This window comes from Pelobates fuscus, chromosome 1 (genome assembly GCF_036172605.1).
Source record: "Pelobates fuscus isolate aPelFus1 chromosome 1, aPelFus1.pri, whole genome shotgun sequence".
NCBI classification, from domain to species: domain Eukaryota; kingdom Metazoa; phylum Chordata; class Amphibia; order Anura; family Pelobatidae; genus Pelobates; species Pelobates fuscus.
In genome coordinates, this window is record NC_086317.1 from 252,003,041 (window position 1) to 252,022,042 (window position 19,002).

At 40.5% G+C, this 19,002-nt stretch overlaps 1 protein-coding gene across 1 annotated transcript in view; it reads right to left on the minus strand.

Moving 5' to 3' along the window:
* MAN1C1 (mannosidase alpha class 1C member 1) overlaps window positions 1–19,002 on the minus strand; it is a 94,363-nt gene that overhangs the window by 42,932 nt on the left and 32,429 nt on the right. The window contains exon 3 of the mRNA XM_063456471.1: window positions 9,210–9,306. Coding sequence (XP_063312541.1) covers window positions 9,210–9,306 — 97 coding nt within the window. The remainder of the gene's footprint in view (window positions 1–9,209; window positions 9,307–19,002) is intronic.

Below are 19,002 nucleotides of genomic sequence, written 5' to 3' on the forward strand. Positions count from 1 at the left end.
AAAATGAAAAACCAGTCCGGACCTGACCAAATCCCAGCAATGCTGTTGAAGCTCAGTGCACCGGCAATTGCTAAACCCGTCGCAACTCTAATTAATGAATCCTTGGTGTCTGGATACTTACCCAAACTTTGGAAGACTGCAAGAGTAGTGCCTATCCATAAAAGTGGTGACACTACCTTGGTTTCTAACTATCGCCCTATATCATTGCTCCCGGTATTGTCAAAAATCTTAGAAAAATGTGTCCATACGCAACTATGTGAGTATTACCAACAATCAAACTATCTGACCCCTGATCAATCGGGCTTTCGCCAGAATCACTCCACTACAACTGCCCTCTTAAAAGTTTGCAATGACATCCAAACTGGCATGGAACAAGGAGACCTAACTGGAGCTATTTTCCTTGATTTTGCTAAGGCCTTTGACACAGTAGACCACGACATTCTACTGCACAAACTCAAAAACTCAGGTATTGGTGATCATTCGCTAAACTGGTTTCGATCGTATGTATCGGAACGCTCGCAATATGTGTCCATTTCTGACAGCGACTCCCTCCCTCTCCCAGTCACGTGTGGTGTTCCCCAAGGTTCCATTCTCGGCCCCCTACTATTTTCATTATTTATAAATGATCTGCCTAATGTCTGCAAATCCTCAAATGTACACATGTACGCAGATGACACAGTAATCTATGCAAGCAATTCCGATCTACCGCAGCTTGAGGCTGTGCTCCAAGACCAGTTTACAGAGGTAGAAAAGTGGATCGCAAAAAACAAACTGTTCCTGAACACTGACAAAACTGTCACAATGATCTTTGGAACAGTACCTAAATTACACAAATTACACAATTCTCACCTATCCATCAAAACAATTTCAAATGGCACACTGACCGCAGTCCACTCTTTCAAATACTTGGGTATGATGTTAGACCCCAATCTATCTTTTGGCCTGCACATAGAAAAGCTTGCATCTAAACTTTATCCAAAACTAGGTGCCCTGTACAGAAACAAATCCTGCCTAAGCCCTTCAGTAAAGGAAAAGATTGTACAGCAAATGCTGATGCCAGTCATTGATTATGGGGATGTAGTATATGCATCTGCATCGCAATCCCACATTAATAAACTCAACACATTGTATAACTCGTTCTGCCGATTTGTGCTACAATGTAATTACAGGACGCACCATTGTGACATGCTAAAAGAACTAAACTGGCTGTCGCTGGAATCCAGACGCACCCTTCATCTTTCTAGCCTTGTGTTTAAGAGCTTTTCTGGGAAACTCCCACCCTACCTGAACGCAATGCTTTCCCCGGCTGTTCCCACTTCCTACAACCTCCGATCCAGTACCAACACTTTACTTAGTCTACCTCAATATAAAAAGAAAGCAGCCCGATCCTCCTTCTCCTACAGAGCACCGCATTTGTGGAACGACCTCCCGCACAAATTAAAATCTTCCCTAAGTTTAAAGTCCTTTAAGAGATCCTTCTCTACATACCTCAAAACAGAATGTACCTGTCATGGTTGATTATATTTTTCCTACCTGTTCTATGTTAAATGTTGTATATATTGTATATTAATTTTGTATTTTATTGTACACTAACTGTAACAATGCAATGATTTGTGGACCCAGGACATACTTGAAAACGAGAGAAATCTCAATGTATCTTTCCTGGTAAAATATTTTATAAATAAAATAAATACATAAAAACTTACACAGATATATATACACTAACACAGAGATACACATACACACACTGACAGACAGATACAAACTCAGATACATGCATCTCAGTGTGTACATCTGTATGTCTGTGTATCTGTGTGTGTGCACCTATATTTCTGTCAGTGTGTGTCTGTATCTGTCAGGGCCGGCCCATCCATAGGTCCCAGTGGGGCCATGGCTCCCGGTGGCACTTTGACAGGGGCAGCCTTTTGCCTGGAAAGTCTTCCCCGACAAGCTCGTCTGCCGGTGAGGGCTGGGAGGCCGCTCAAAAATGTAAAAAAAACAATAGGAGACTGGAGAGGGAAGCTGATCTGGAGCTGGCCGGGTGGTCAGGGTTATGACATGTTTCCCACTGACATTCCGGCACTCTGAGATTACTATCTGTGCGTGCCGGAACTTCAGTGGGAACTTTACTTACACCAATTTGCTGCAGGGCTGTTGCTGTGGGCTGGCCCCCAGGAGTGTCAGAATTCCCTTTTTGTGTCTGGCTATGTGTGCTATAATGGCCACATAGCTAGCACAGGCGTCGGGACATGCTGGAGTGCAGGAGTCAGACTGAGCCAGCAATGGTACAAGAGGAGCAGAACTGCAAGGAGTCAATTCAGACTCCACTTCAGCTAGGATCCACCACACCGCAGACACTGAAAGGGTAAGTAATTATTAGCTTCAATGCACACCAGTGTTCATTTTGGCAATAAATTTGAATTTAGTTTTAGTCATAGTCTTTTGACCAAAAGCCATTTTAGTTTTAGTCATATTTTAGTCATCTGAATTGTTTTAGTTTTAGTCTAGTTTTAGTCTAAATCTCCAGCAGATTTTAGCCGACATGGAGTAAAATCTAGTGGGTTTAATTAAAACCTCTGTCTCTTTTGTTCTCCTCCCCAGCCGCTATGTGTCTCAATGCCTCAGTCCCCATGTGTCTAATTTCTTCTTTTCCCTCCTCCATGTGTCTAACCCGCCCGTGTTCATTTTTGTGGCAAATTTCAATATATTTTTTTTTACTAAAAAGCCAATTTAGTTTTAGTCATATTTTAGTCATCTGAGTTGTTTTAGTCGACCGAATCTCAAAAATTGTAGTCGACTAAAATTTGACTAAATTGGTTAGTCAACAAAATTAACACTGATGCACACAGTGTGCTGGACATAGGAATTCCAATCCCAGCACACACAGGCAGTACATCTCCAACACACACACTACATCTCCAGCACACACACCACATCTCCAGCACACACGCAGACACACTACATCCCCAGCACATACATACACACACACTACGTCCCTAGCACATACACAAACACACTCCATCCCCAGCACACACACACACCACATCCCCAGCATATACACTACATCCCCTGCACACACAAACACACTACATCCCCAGCATACACACTACATCCCCAGAACACACACACTACACCCCCAGCATACACGCACATACACTTTACATCCCCAGTGCACACACAGATACACTGCATCCCTAGCGCACACACACACACACACTTCATCCCTAGCGCACACACACACACACACTTCATCCCTAGCGCACACACACACACACACTTCATCCCTAGCGCACACACTACATCCCTAGCACACACACTACATCCCTAGCACACACACTACATCCCTAGCACACACACGCTACATGCCCAGCATCCACACAGATATGCTACATCCCAAGCACAGACACACACCACATCCCTATGACACACACACAGACATACTACATCTCCCATCACACACACTCACTACATCTCCCATCACACACACACTCACTACATCTCCGATCACACACAGACACACTACATCTCCCATCACACAGACTACATCTCCCATCACACACACATACACACTACATCCCTAGAACACAAACTACATCCCCTGCACACACAGACACACTAAATCTCCAGCACACACAAAGAAACACACAGACACAGTACATCCCCAGCACACACCACTACTTCTACAGACTAATGGCATACATCCCACATGACAACTTAACTTACTCCTTTTTGGTTTGTTATTGTTAGTGATTGACATATATTGTACTTGGTTAATATTTTATTACCATTGCAGAAGCATATGTGTTGTGACGTTTAATTTAGTGTGCACTTATCTAAATATGTTACTGGAATGTATTTATCTAATTATGATATATATTATTTTGGTTTTAATTATTAAAATACAACATAATGAAAGTGGGCGTTTTTGGTGGCGTTGTTTTGGGGGACCCAGGCAGAAAAATTTATTGGGCTGGCCCTGCTATCTGTGTATGTCAATGTATGTGTATGCATATGAGTGTATGTATCTATGTGTCTGCATCTGTATATGTGTGTCAGTGTGTTTATCTGTATGTCTGTTTACCTGTGTGTGTGTACCTGTATATCTGTGTATTTGTATGTGTCCGTTTATCTGCATGTAGGTCAGTATGTGTGTCTGTGCGTCTATATATTTGTATGTGTATCTGCGTGTCTGTACCTGTATATGTGTGGCAGTGTTTGTATCTGTGTATCTGCATGTGTGGCAGTGTGTTTATCAGCATGTCTATTCAACAGTGTGTATATTTGTGTTGCCATGTGTTTCTCTGCATGTGTCTCAGTGTTTGTACCTGTGTGTCTTTAGATTTGTATATGTGTTAGCGTGTGTATACGTATGTCCTTGCAACTATATGTATGTCAGTGTGAATCTGTATGTATGCCAGTATGTGCATCAGTGTCTCTGTGAAACTGTATGTGTGTCAGTGTTTTTGCCTGTCTGTACATCATGTGTCAGTCTGTGTGTCTGTATCTATGCGTGTCAGTGTTTTCTCTGTGACTATGTACATGTGTGTCATTGTGTCTGTGCAACTGTATGTGTGTCTCTTCATTTGCATGTGTATCTCAGTGCTGTATCTTTGTCTACGTATCTGCATGTGTGTCAGTGTGTGTATCTGTATTATGTATTTGTATGAGTGTGTCATTGTTTGTATCTCTGTGTCTGTGCATCTGTATGTATGTCAGTGTTTGTATCTGTGTCAGAATTTGTATCTGTGTATCTGCACGTGTGTCAGTCTGTGTGTTTGTGTGTCCACATGTGTGTATCTGCACTGTGAGGAGCCTGGAACAGAGAAAAAGGGGAGATGGGACAGAGAAAAGCATATACATTTGAAATAACAGCAACTATAATAATTACAAATATTTTGCTAATATAAGGGGTACAATTTATGGAAATGGGCTGCCAAGGGGTACTCAAGAGAAAAAAGGTTGGGAACCACTGTGATAGATGATCGTTGGTGCAATCCAGTGCTACTCATAGAGCATTATTGTGAAGAAAATACTTTTGTTCGGTATTTTCTTCTATGTTCTGGCTTTTTCCTACAGTATTTTATGCATATTGAATCTATTGGTTCGGTAGTTTGAAACTACCAAACACCGACCACCCTCCTGGCTCATTAACTTCAAAAGAACCGTCTATTAAGCGCTCTCTGGGCGGCCGCTGTTCGTATAGCCGAATGCCACGTGAACAGAAAACGGCGGCCATCTTGTTTGCACGAAAGGAGGCAGCGGGACTGGGTCGTCGAGTGTCTGGAACTAAAATCAGACACTCGACCTCACGAACCACCGCTGAAACTACGCCTGCTTCCTTTAGTTGCCTAACAGCCAGGAGAGCGCCATTCAGTAGTTTTGTGCATACAGACAAGGGGAGCAATCGCTCCTATGAGCCAGGAGGATCCATTTGGTACATTTATTCGTTTTTTACCTTTTTCTGAATTGACCGACCACACACGCTGAATTTGTGGAACTGTTTTGGGCAGGAGCCTCGTGAGTGGTCGGTAAAATGTGCCTTTCATGCTTTTTAAGAACCCCTGAACCGATCTGGGTGAAATTTGGATATGTCGGTCCCCCGGGGCTATCAGGGGGATATGTAATTTGTGGGGATACCTTGTGTGGAAAGGGGTGTTCCAACTTTTGGGAAAATTGTTTGCCCTCTGCCTGGAGATAATTGGTTTATTCCTTAACTTATCTCAATATCTCCCAGGCAGAGAGAGGGCGGGGGTTACTGTAAATCTGTATGTTGATTGGTTATTGTCTTTGTTTGCTGTGGGAGGTCCTCTTGGAAGAGGATTTCTCATAAAAGCCATTGTGTTATCAATAAAAGTCATTCCTGTTACACCCTTCATGAAGTCTAGGCTCATGTTTGGGGGATATCCTATTTGCTGGGGAGAATTGTCTTGGAAGCTGCATTCATCTACACTATTCCTCTACTTCCTACTGCAGCTATAATCACTTATGCTCAGCTATTGGGAAAGGAATAGAAGACAGCAGTACCATAACCACTGCAGGTATTAACAATTATCCATAGAGCATAATCCATGGCCTAGCTTCTTGGGTGCCAGCTTTGCTTAATGAGAAGGCACACCTCTTCGCCAAGCTGTGATCAATGTATGCATTCTTTCTGAATACACTGAGTAGTCTAAAATGTGATTTGCAGTGCATATTGTGTAAACCCCCCTGACCCCCAAAATAAATACAATCCCTTTGATTTAATTTACAAAATTAACATTTATCAGATATCTCGGAAGCTCTTAAATAAACATTTTACTACATGTGCTTTAAAATGACAGTGGAGGGGGAATTCTTTTTATCTGCAGTTTTATTTACATTTTGAAATCCCTTCTGTATTATTATATTAGCATATAAAGTCAACAGCTAATTTTGTCTTGAAGTTTTCGATTTGTGAATTAAAACCATAAAGCACTTTTAATCCCTCCCTTGCAATAAAGACACTGAAATCCCTCTCAAAGCAATATTAGCTTACTCCTTGTATTCCACAGTAATGTCAGACATTTTTAATTACTGCTGATATAAAATAAATGAATATATATATACACATACAGTACATACACATATATTTATTTTTAAAATTTAAAGGAGCACTCTATCACCGTAACCACTAGATCTCATTGTCGTTATGGTTGAAGGAGTATTTGCCTTCCCCCCAGACTGGGTCAGTGGTTTGACATAAACAATGGCTGTACATTTATATGTATCTTGCTCTCCACGTAAAATGATTTGACACAAACCAGGGTGAAGGCACATAATGGCACTTTGCATCATAACTATTGCAATGAACTGAAGTGTTTATGGTGCTTACAGTGACCCTTTAAGATTCTTTTTTTTTTTTTTTTTTTTAAAGGTTGTTTACATATCAAATAAACCTGCTATCTACGTAATATTGGCAGCATTTTCAGAATGTCCAGCTCTGGCTATCCCTACAATGGTATGTCAGGGCACTAGATGTGAATGAGAGCTAGTCCACTATTTGGGTGTTTTGTTGAGAAACACATTACTGGTTATAATAGCTAATAGCATGGGAAAACTAGCCCTATATAGCAGCAACTCAGTCTGGTATACAGACATACATATTGGCAGTTGAAAACCCCAAATTAATGTTAATCAGATAAAATAGCAAACGTTCCCTATTTGACACGTAATCATTGAACCTTAATATCAACAAGCATTGATGCTTTAATGCCAGACTAAATGATACCCATGTTTTATAATTCTATCTGCCTTTCTGGTCATGTTTTTTTTTGCTGGTCAGCCTTCATGCACGGTGCCTGTAAAAATAATAATAAAAACAAAGTTTCTTACCAGGAAAAGCACATTCAGATTACTCTTGTTTTCAAGCACGTCCTGGGGATGTTACCTTAGCTCAACATCCAGGGGTTGTTACTATTACCCAATTTAATAGTACTCATTTCCCGGCAGGGTTGACTCAGCCCTTCATCCTTCCGAGGTAGACGAGGTAAATGAGTACCTTTAAATTGGGTAATAGTAAAAACCCCTGGATGTTGGGCTAAGGTAACATCCCCAGTATGTACTTGAAAACCAGAGTAATCTGAATGTACCTTTCCTGGTTAAATACTTTTTATTATTATTACTGTTATTATTTTTACAGGCACCGTGCATGAAGGCTGACCAGCAAAAAAAACAAAAAACAGTGACCAGAAAGGCAGATAGAATTATAACTAAATGATAACATTCTAGCATGCACACATCGACACCTACATACAGAAAAACCAAATAGTTACAGACAGACAGTGTGATTTACAAACAGAGTGCAGATAAATTTGAAAGAGTAACAGTAAACAGTAAAGTATACATACAATTGAGGTGTGTTAGTAGGAGAGAACTGCATTCATTTGCAAACTGGCACATTGTAGAAATAATACACACCAAATACATAAAAATAAACATTCAAATATAATATGCATATACCACTTCACACATTTTTTTTTTTTTTTTTTTAGGAATTTTAGGATTCATGCTGGAATGGGTTTTGAGGGAAGTTTATTAACCATGATACACAAGTTAAAGATGAATCGCACGGGATGTCAATTCTCAAGTCCAAAGTCAAAACAGCCTCACCTGAACGTGTACAGTCAGTAGTACAATGTAAATACACTCTGAGTTTGCGAGGGTAAGGGGTTGGTGGGAGCTACTGGGCCTTGGGAAATCTGTACATGATGTATATAGTAGGGACATTGCGTAGAACAGTGGAGGGTATTATATCAGGCAGTAGGGAGAAGAAAAATCTGGAAAGAGTTAGAATGTGGAGCTTATAGTGTAGATTTATGGAGCACAGCTATCAATAGAAACCAGATATGCTGCAACCAGGGATAGAGGTTGCAAAAGGACTGCAAGGTGGAGGAATACTCACACAGAAAAAGTGAGCAGGAATGATCTCTGGGTCAAACAGGCCAGTCAGGAGAATAAGATGAGTAGGCCATAGTTCACCTATGCTGTGAATTAAATTTTGGTTAGACAGGTAATGACTAATGAGAAAATTTTCTTTCAAAGTGACGGGCATAACTTTGAGGAGACAAGCCGCTAAACGGGTGGAATGTTCAGCACAAATATGAGGTTTACTTAAAGTCAAATTAAATATGTGACTGCAACAAGCTGGTATCAAATGGAAAAGAAAGTCTTATGCGCATGTGTAATGGTGGAGAAACCGTCTAACCCCATCATCTGAAATGAGAAGGAGGAGATTTTGCACAGTATCATAGAGGTGTGTGATCCCAAAGAGTGCAAGTAGGGAGGGGCACATGTTCTCACAACATTTATGTACTTTAGGAGGTTGCATCACATATATTTTTAGATTGGTATCATTTCGATAAACATTACTATAGTATGTTAAATATTTTGTAGTATTTTGGCCCTATCGTTTTGCATGTTTTTAGGGTACAGTATTTCTGTTGTAATTGATCAACTACTCGTCAGTCCATAGTTGCATGTTTTCTTTGCACTGTCATACACCCATCCCCACCATACTTTACTGAAAGTTAATTTTTTGTCAAACTCTGTAATACACTCATGCACACCAAACATTCAGTTATCCTATAAAATATGCACACTTGGACATAGACTGTCTGACTTTATTATGTTTGTGGGATACAGGTAAATAATTAAACTTTTTTTCTGTCCACCAATACATAAGAAGAACTTACCAAACAGACTCCCAAAATGTCCATCTTTAGTGAGTGGGCGCAGTTCATTCTCTCCCCAAGCATATTGCTTGTAACTATACCATGCAAACCTCATCATCTGCAAATGGAAAGTAATAATAAACAAATCTGAAATACCGTATTGTGTATAGGAAAAGGAAATTATCAAAATCATTATAATCAGCATACTGAAGATTGAACAGTAGCCTTACCTGCATATAGATAGCACTATAGCAAATATTTAACCATCAGATTCACCAACCTAAAATCCTTTCAACCAGGCTGGTGAAACTTCAAAAACTTCAATCACTTTAGTATAGGATATACATATACATATATATATACATGTTCCAGAAGGTAAAATAAATTTTACTAAGAAATTATACCAAAACCAGGATAGTCATGCTAATAAAATAAAAAAATATATATAGTGGCATAGCATAGGAAGGGCCACAGGGCTAGTTGCCCTGGGCGCAAAATTCTTAGGGGCACATGATTTAAAAAAAAAAAGTAATAATAAATAAAAAATGCAATTTCCCAATATTCGAACATTATACACAGTTTTTCAACATGGTGAGGTAAATAAATGTTGCCACGTAACAATTTATAGTATTTTCTTGCTAATTGTTGCCACACTGTCCTTGTGCAATCCTTATTGGTGAATTACACAATGCCTATTAATAGCGTGATTACTATGTAGACCGCCAGTATCTTCAAAAAGGACATCATGCAATTAATAGGCATTATGTAAATGCCTATTAAATGGTTTTATACTGGTAAGCCAGTAACGAACGTGTAGATAGCCTTGCTCCTCCTTCCCTACCTGCCTTGTCTCAGTGATGTGTGTGACACTGATCGTTGCTTTGCTACTTTTTGAAATCCAACTCACACTTAAAGGGACACTATAGTCACCTGAACAACTTTAGCTTAATGAAGCAGTTTTGGTGTATAGAACATGCCCCTGCAGCCTCACTGCTCAATCCTCTGCCATTTATGAGTTAAATCCCTTTGTTTATGAACCTTAGTCACACCTCCCTGCATGTGACTTGCACAGCCTTCCATAAACACTTCCTGTAAAGAGAGCCCTATTTAGGCTTTCTTTATTGCAAGTTCTGTTTAATTAAGATTTTCCTATCCCCTGCTATGTTCATAGCTTGCTAAACCCTGCAAGAGCCTCCTGTATGTGATTAAAGTTCAATTTAGAGATTGAGATACAATTATTTAACCCCTTAACGCCGTTACGGCGTTCCATGCCGTCGCGCTTTAAATGGGCTTTAAAGCCGTTGCGGCGGCATGGAACGCCGTAACGGTTTAAGCCCCCAGGAGCCAGCAACTACTCACCTCCGCCGCGATCCTCTTCTGGGGGGCTGCCTGAGAGCCCAGGCAGCCCCCCTCCGGCAAATGAGGCCCCCGGGGGCCATGTGATCGCTCTCAAAGAGCGATCACATGGCCCCCTATAGCTGGCTATGGATCTGCCAGCAGGGGGACTGTTTGAAATATCAGACAGTCCCCCTGCTGGTAGGAGGTGTAAAAAAAATAAAATAAACATGTTTAAAAATAAATTAAATATATTTTAATATATATATAATATGTATATATATTATATATATAATATATATACATATTATATATATGTAACGTCATGCAACGTGTATTTTAATATTAATATAAGTATATAAATTAATATTAAAATACACTTAGAATGACGTTACATATATATAATATGTATATATATTATATATATAATAGATGTACATATATATATTATATATAAATACGTATAATTAAAATAATAAATAAATAAAATAATAAAATAAATAAATAAAATATTGAAACAAAATTTAATATAGATTATATATGCATATGTAATTTCATTCTAACTGTATTTTGTTATTAATATATATATATCGGTAACAAAATACACTTAGAATGACATTCTATATATATCTATCGTTGTATAAAATACAAATAACCGCAAATATATATATATAGATAAATACATATAATTACAGAAAAGATTACATTAGTATACACGTAGAATTTAAATACCTATAAATGCATATATATTAAAATTCTACGTGTATATTTAAATAATCTTTTAACGTAATTATGTGATTTGATTAATTAAAATTTGATTGACATGCCTGACAACACAGGGAGAAAGTGCAGAGAATTTAATTCGCAAGCACTATATTTGACCCTGTAACTCTCCAAGACACCATAAAACCTGTACATAGGGGGTACTGTTTTACTCGGGAGACTTCACTGAACTCAAATATTAGTGTTTCAAACTGGTAAATTGTATTACAACAATGATATTTTAAGTAAAAGTGACGTTTTTCGCATTTTTTACAAGCGAACGGCACTTTTATGGTCTATATTATTGTTGTAATATGTTTTACGGTTTTAAAACACTAATATTTGTGTTTAGTGAAGTCTCCCGAGAATAACAGTAGCCCCCATGTACAGGTTTTATGGTGTTTTGGAAAGTTAGAGAGTCACATATAAGGCTTGCATTTCATTTTTTTCACATTGAAATTTGCCAGATTGGTTATGTTGCCTTTGAGAGCGTATGGTAGCCCAGGAATGAGAATTACCCCCATGATGGCATACCATTTGCAAAAGTAGACAACCGGAGGTATTGCAAGTGGGGTATGTCCAGTCTTTCTTAGTAGCCACTTAGTCACAAACACTGGCCAAATATTAGTTTTTTGCTTTTTTCACACAAAAACAAATATGAACGCTAATTTTGGCCAGTGTTTGTGACTAAGTGGCTACTAAAAAAGACTAAACATACCCCACTTTCAATACCTTGGCTTGTCTAATTTTTCAAATGGTATGCCATTATGGGGGTAATTCTCTTTCCTGGGCTACCACACCGTCTCAAAGGTAACATTACTAATCTGGAAAATTTCAATTTGAAAATGGAACGTTCTATATTTGACCCTGTAACTTTCCAAAACACCATAAAACCTGTTAATGGGGGGTACTGTTGTACTCGTGAGACATCGCTGATTACAAATATGCGCATTTTTTTGCAGTAAAACCTAACAGTATTATGACATTCACAGCTAAAATGGCAGACGGAAATACAAATTTAAAAAAAAATCTTATTTTCTCACCTTTTTTTTTATTTTATTCATAATAAATTATGTTCCATATATGAATAGTTAATGACAGATTAAAGCCCTGTTTCTCCTGAACAAAATGATATATAATAAGTGTGGGTGCATATAATTTGAAAGAGGGGAACTACGGTTGAACAGACATATAGCGCAAATTCCAGTTTTTGTTTACATTTTGTTTTGATCAGAACGTGCACTATTGACTCCGTCCTGAAGGGGTTAAGGTAAATTGCATCTGTTTGAAAGTGAAACCAGTTGTTTTTTTTCATGCAGGCTCTGTCAATCATAGCCAGGGGAGGTGTGGCTAGGGCTGCATAAACAGAAACAAAGTGATTTAACTCCTAAATGACAGTGAATTGAGCAGTGAAATTGCAGGGGAATGATCTATACACTAAAACTGCTTTATTTAGCTAAAGTAATTTAGGTGACTATAGTGTTCCTTTAAAGTAATGTTTATCCACAATGCTTAAGGTGAGGCAGATTTTTAAAATTACGCAATGCAACTATCAGTGTCACACATATCACAGAGATGAGGCGGTTAATGAAGGAGGAGCAAGGCTATCCAGGCCCGATTAGGCGACTTGGAGAGTGCTAATGGTCCACAGTTTAGGGTAGTGGTGGAGCTGCCAAGGCACGGGACTGCACCGGGACTCACACACTAAAGGGCCCTTTAGGTGGCTCATGCAGTTAGGGCAACCATGTGTAAGCCCTTTAACAGTGCGACCGAGACCCTTGCATTTTGGTAGACTGGGGGTAGGTGAAAGCTGGTCACTTCCTCCCAAATAGTTTGTAGCCACAAGGGAGAGCAAGAAGAAGGCAGAGAGGAGGGGGCACATACCAGGTGAGACATCACCTAACTCCCAACAGCCTCAGCCTGCAGACTACCAGAAAACAGAATATTCGGGATACGGCTAAGTGAATCTAAAAAAGGAACGTAGCCAAAAAAATTGTGTGATACAGTATGCACAATAAATCATGCGCTATGACTTATTGTGCATACTGTATCACACTATTTTTTGTCTATGTTCCTTTTTTAGATTCACTTAGCCGTAGCCCGAATATTCTGTTTTCTGGTATTCTGTATACTGTGAAGGTCGTTCTTTGTGGGTAGCGATCTTGGTATGATACATTTTGATCACTAAGCTAAGTCATTTTTCATATTGCTGTTTTTGTTGTCAGCCTGAAGACTGTCTGTCAGTGTTTGTATTTGTGTTTGTATCTGCATGTCTGTCAATGTGTTTGTATCTGTATGTCTGTCAGTATGTGTGCCTCTGTGTGTGTATCTGTATGTTTGTCAGTGTGGGTGCCTGTGTATCCGTATGTGTCCGTGTGTGTATCTTAGTATCTGTATGTCTGTCAATGTGTGCATTCGTGTGTCTGTATGTCAGTGTGTGTATGTATGTATGTTTGTATCTGTATGCCTGTCAGTGTATATCTGTGTGTGTATGTGTGTCAGTGTGTTTATCTATGTATCCGTATGTGTCCATGTGTGTATTTTAGTATGTCTGTCAGTGTGTGCATCCATGTGTCTGTATGTCAGTGTGTGTGTCTCTGTGTAACTGTATGTATGTTAGTGTATGCATAAGTTTATCTGTGTCAGTGTCTGTATTGTGCCAGTGTGTATATATGTGTTTATCTGTGTATCTGCATGTGAACCAGCGTATCTGTTTTGGTGTGTCTTTCTTTCAGTATGTGTGTCAGAGTGTGTATCTATGTGTTCTATCTGCATGTGTTTCCATGTGTGTATCTATGTTTTTGCATGTGTGTCTGTGTGTGTGTATGTGTATCACAGTGTGTGGCAGTGTATATGAATATGTGCATGCATCTCTGCATTCAAGCACCAACACTACACATAAATGCATGCTTGCATTCAAAAGCCAACACCACATACTCTACACAAAAACATTCTTACATTCAAACACAAAAACACAGTTAATTGTTAAATACAAACTTGCAATCATGGGAGTATGGAAGAGACCCAGCTGTCAAAACATTGTGGGAGATGTATGACAGACGGGGATCTCCCTTTTAACCATGCTTGCGATAGAGGGAGCCCCAAAAAATTATTGCACCAGGTCTCTCTCTAGGTGATTCCACCACTGTGCTCAATACTTCCCTTGGCCTGGGAGTTGGCAAATCACGCTACCCAACTAAAAAAATACAAAGACTCACAACTTTTCAACATACACCTGTTGCGTTTTATGCATCTTAAAATAGGGATGCAAAGCTATTGGACAATAACCAACAATGGTGAAGAAAAATAATGGCAAACAACATGTTATAACTTTGTTTCCACAATCATATTCATTCTATAAATAAAAAAAATCTAGATGTAAAAATTATCCAGTGGCTATAAAACAAATTAGTATACATTATAAAATGTATGTTGATGTAAAATATATAGGGAAACGGTAAATATGTAAAGAAACATAGGACACTTTCAGGCAGGAAGGTAGATGTAGAATTATATTAATCTAAATATACACATAGTGGTTATATCATTAAGAATCCACATGAAGTTTATATTTTAACACCCACATAGAATTTTATAGCAATACAAACTCAAATGAAAAATTATAGCTCTTTGAATCAAATAATAAAGGAAAAAAGAATGGGTGCTTAAGATTCAAAAACCTGTTGGTCTCATTCTGTGGACAGGTTAATGGACATGTCATGCTAACATTACAATACTATTACTGGGTAGCAGTTTAAAAGAAAACTGAATAGAAACAAAAATGACTGTATATACACCATTTGGACACAAGTATTGGGATACCTGACCATTACACTAACAGGGACTTTTATGGCATCACATTCTAAATACATAGACATTAATATGCAGTTGGTCCCCCTTTGCAGCTATAACAGCATCCACTCTTCTGGGAAGCCTTTCTACAAGATTTTGGAGTGTTTCTGTGGGTTTTTTGCCCATTCATGCAGTACAGCATTTGTGAGGTCAGGCACTGATGTTGGACGAGAAGGCATGGCTCGCAATCTCCTTTCCAGTTCAATAAAAGGTGTTCAAATGGGGTTGAGATCAGGGCTCTGTACGGGCCAGTAAGGTTCTTCCACATTAAACTCATCCAACCATGTTTTTATGGACCTTGCTTTGTGCACTGGAGCACAGTCATGCGAGAATAGAAAAGGGTCGTCTCCAAACTGTTCTCACAAAGTTGCAAGCATTGTTAAAAATGCCTTTTCTGTGACGAAGCATTGAAAGTAATGGGCAGGGGCGGAATGACCACTTGGGCAGATCGGCCGTGGACCGAGGGCCCGAGCCAGTTAGGGGCCAGGCAGCACAGCCATGCTCTGGCTGGGGAGATCTATCTTTGATCTTCCCAGCCAGAAATCAATAATTCCTCCCTGCCATATTTCATGTAAAGTGATCCCCCCCGCCCCCATCCCATATGAGTTAGACCTGGCAGCCATCCTGCTCTGCCAGGTCTCCACCGTGCTTTGCTCTGCATGAGAAGGGAAGAGGCGGGGCTGGAGGATAGGAAGTGAAGTCACGTCCTGTGCTCGCTCTTCTGTCCTGCGGAGTGCGGAAGATAAGGAGCAGCCTGGCAGAGAACAGGTATGTGCTTTAATGTTTTATACATTCCTCCCTGTATCTTCCACAGCCCCCTCCCTCTATTATACCCTGCATAGCCCCCTCCCTGTATCTTGCACAGCCCCTCTCCCTCCATTATACTCTGCACAGCCCCCTCCCTCCATTATACCCCGCACAGCCCCTCTCCCTCTATTATACTCTGCACAGCCCTCCCTCCCTCCATTATACCCTGCACAGCCCCTCTCCCTCCATTATACCCTGCAAAGCACCTCTATTATACACTGCACAGCCCTCCCTCCCTCCATTATACCCTGCACAGCCCCTCTCCCTCCATTGTACCCTGCACAGCCCTTCTCCCTCCATTATACCCTGCACAGCCCCCTCCCTCCATTATACCCTGCACTGCCCCTCCCTGTATCTTGCACAGCCCCACTCCCTCCATTATACCCCGCACAGCCCCTCTCCCTCCATTATACCCTGCACAGCACCTCTCCCTCTATTATACCCTGCACAGCCCTTCTCCCTCCATTATACCCTGCACAGCCCCTCTCCCTCCATTATACCCTGCACAGCACCCCCTCGCCATGTACCCTGTATAACTCCCCTCTCTCCATTATACCCTGCACAGCCCCTCTCCCTCCATTATACACATGTATATGCATATGGGCACATAACCACAGATATACATACACACATAATCACAGACACACACATACACTCACAGACCTATACACAGTCACATACGCACACATAATCACAGCTATACACTCACAGACCTATGCACACAATCACATACATACACAAACATACAATCACATACCTATACACACAATCACTGACCTATACACACAGTGACATACATACACACAATCACAGATTTACACATACATTCATAGATACACACACAATCACAGACTTCCACACACATAGAATCACATACATACACAAACAATCACAGACTTATACACACAATTACAGATATACCCACACACAATCACAGAACTATACGCACAATCACATACATTCACACAGTCAGACACACACACACACACTTAGATACATTCACACACATAATCACAGATATACACAAACAATCACAGACGCATGCACACAGTCACAGACCTATACGCACAATCACAAAAAAACACAGACACACACAAAAATCAGAGATATACACATAATCACAGACCCACACACATAATCACTGACTTACACATACACACAGACCCCCCACCACACATAGAATCACTGAGAAATCATACACAAAAATTACATTTATCACTGTCATGTTGTGTGTGTGTGTGTGTGTATGTGTATATACCCTATGTGTATATATATACACATATACGTCTATACATACACACACACACATACCCTCCCTGGACAGAACCCCTTCCTGCACCCTTCACATACCCTCTCTCCCACTGCACCCTGCACAGAACCCTTTCATCCCTGCACTCTGCACAGACTCCTCCCTCCCTGCACTCTGCACAGACCCCCTCCCTCCCTGCACACGGCACCGACCCCCTCCCTACACCCTGCACAGACCCCCTCCCTCCCTACACCGACCCCCTCACTCACTACAAACTGCACAGACCCACTCCCTGCACCCTTCACAGCCTCCATTTCTCCCTGAACTGTACTAAGTAGAGCCCCTGTACCCACCTCACCCAGTGCAGTCCCTATCCCCCTGCACACACAACAGCTCCTATCCCCCCATCTGCGCCCACTACGTGCCATATACCCCCACGCACACACTGCAGACACTATCCTACTTACACACACATACTGCAGCCTCTATATCCTACAGTAGAGCCACTAGTATCCATACATACACACACACTACAGCCACAGTATCCCCCAGACACCTGCTACAGCCTCTATCCCACACACATACAAGAGCCCATACGAACACACTACAACACAACCAGCCCTCTCCACTCACATACTACACTACAAACAGCCCCATTCACACAGGTAAGTCCACAAGGAGCCTCACTGTATACACACAATCCCACAGGCAGCATCCCCACACATGCAATGCCACATACAGCCTCCCTACACACATTACAAGCAGCATCCCCACCATTGCAATACTGCATACAGCCTCCTTACACACACACACAATATTATATAGTACCAACGTAAAACAAGACAAACAATTCTAACACAACACGTTGACATATAGGAACACAACATTGCAAGCAGCATGCCACACACGCAACCTCACTGGTATCCTCTGGTCAAGTGTTTGGCTAATTGTATGGTTGAACATGTGATGGACGCTGCTCATGATGCCACCAGCAAATATAGGGGAAGATTGTAATTTTGCTTTATTTTAATTGGGGAGGGAGGCATTCCAGTAAAGGTTACTCCATTCAGAAACAGTGTTTTACGAAAATATTGTTTTTGGTTAGATTAACCCCTTAAAAGTAGAGCTTGGCCCTGCATGACTGGGTAGCACGCACATAATATCTGTATGAGAGCCTCACAAAGAAGGGGAAGGAGTAGTAGCCACACAAAAAAAAACGTTTTGCACCAAGTGGGAGGCCCTTGATCTCCTATTGCCCGAGGGCCCTGTGAGTTGGCAGTTTGCCCCTGGTAATGGGCCTAGCCCAACCCCTGAAAAACAGCCCTATACTGTTATTTCACAAACTGACTTATTGCAATCTATCACAGTACCATGTTTGAATTCCCTGAGCTTTTCAGAATGACCCATTTCCCCCCACAAATGTTTGCAAATTCAGACTGCATGGCTAGATGCTTGATTTCATATACCTGTGGAAATGGGTCTGATTGAAACACCCATAATCAATAATTAAGAGGTGTGTCCCAATACTTTTGTCCATATAGAGTAAGTCATGTCATGTTTATATAAAAAGAGGCATTGTTCTCAAAACAGAGCCCTCGAATTGGACTTAAACACATATAAAAATTCCATGAGGTTGCTATATAATTAAACCTTTGCACTAAGTTCTTTTACTACGTGTGGAGATTAGCTAACTCTATGCTAAGAAACCTGAGCACATTCATTGTAGTTTGTTAAGAAAGAGCCAATTGCCATCAGCACAGGAACGATAAATTCTAGGGAGAGACAGTCTTTTATAACAACCCAGCACCA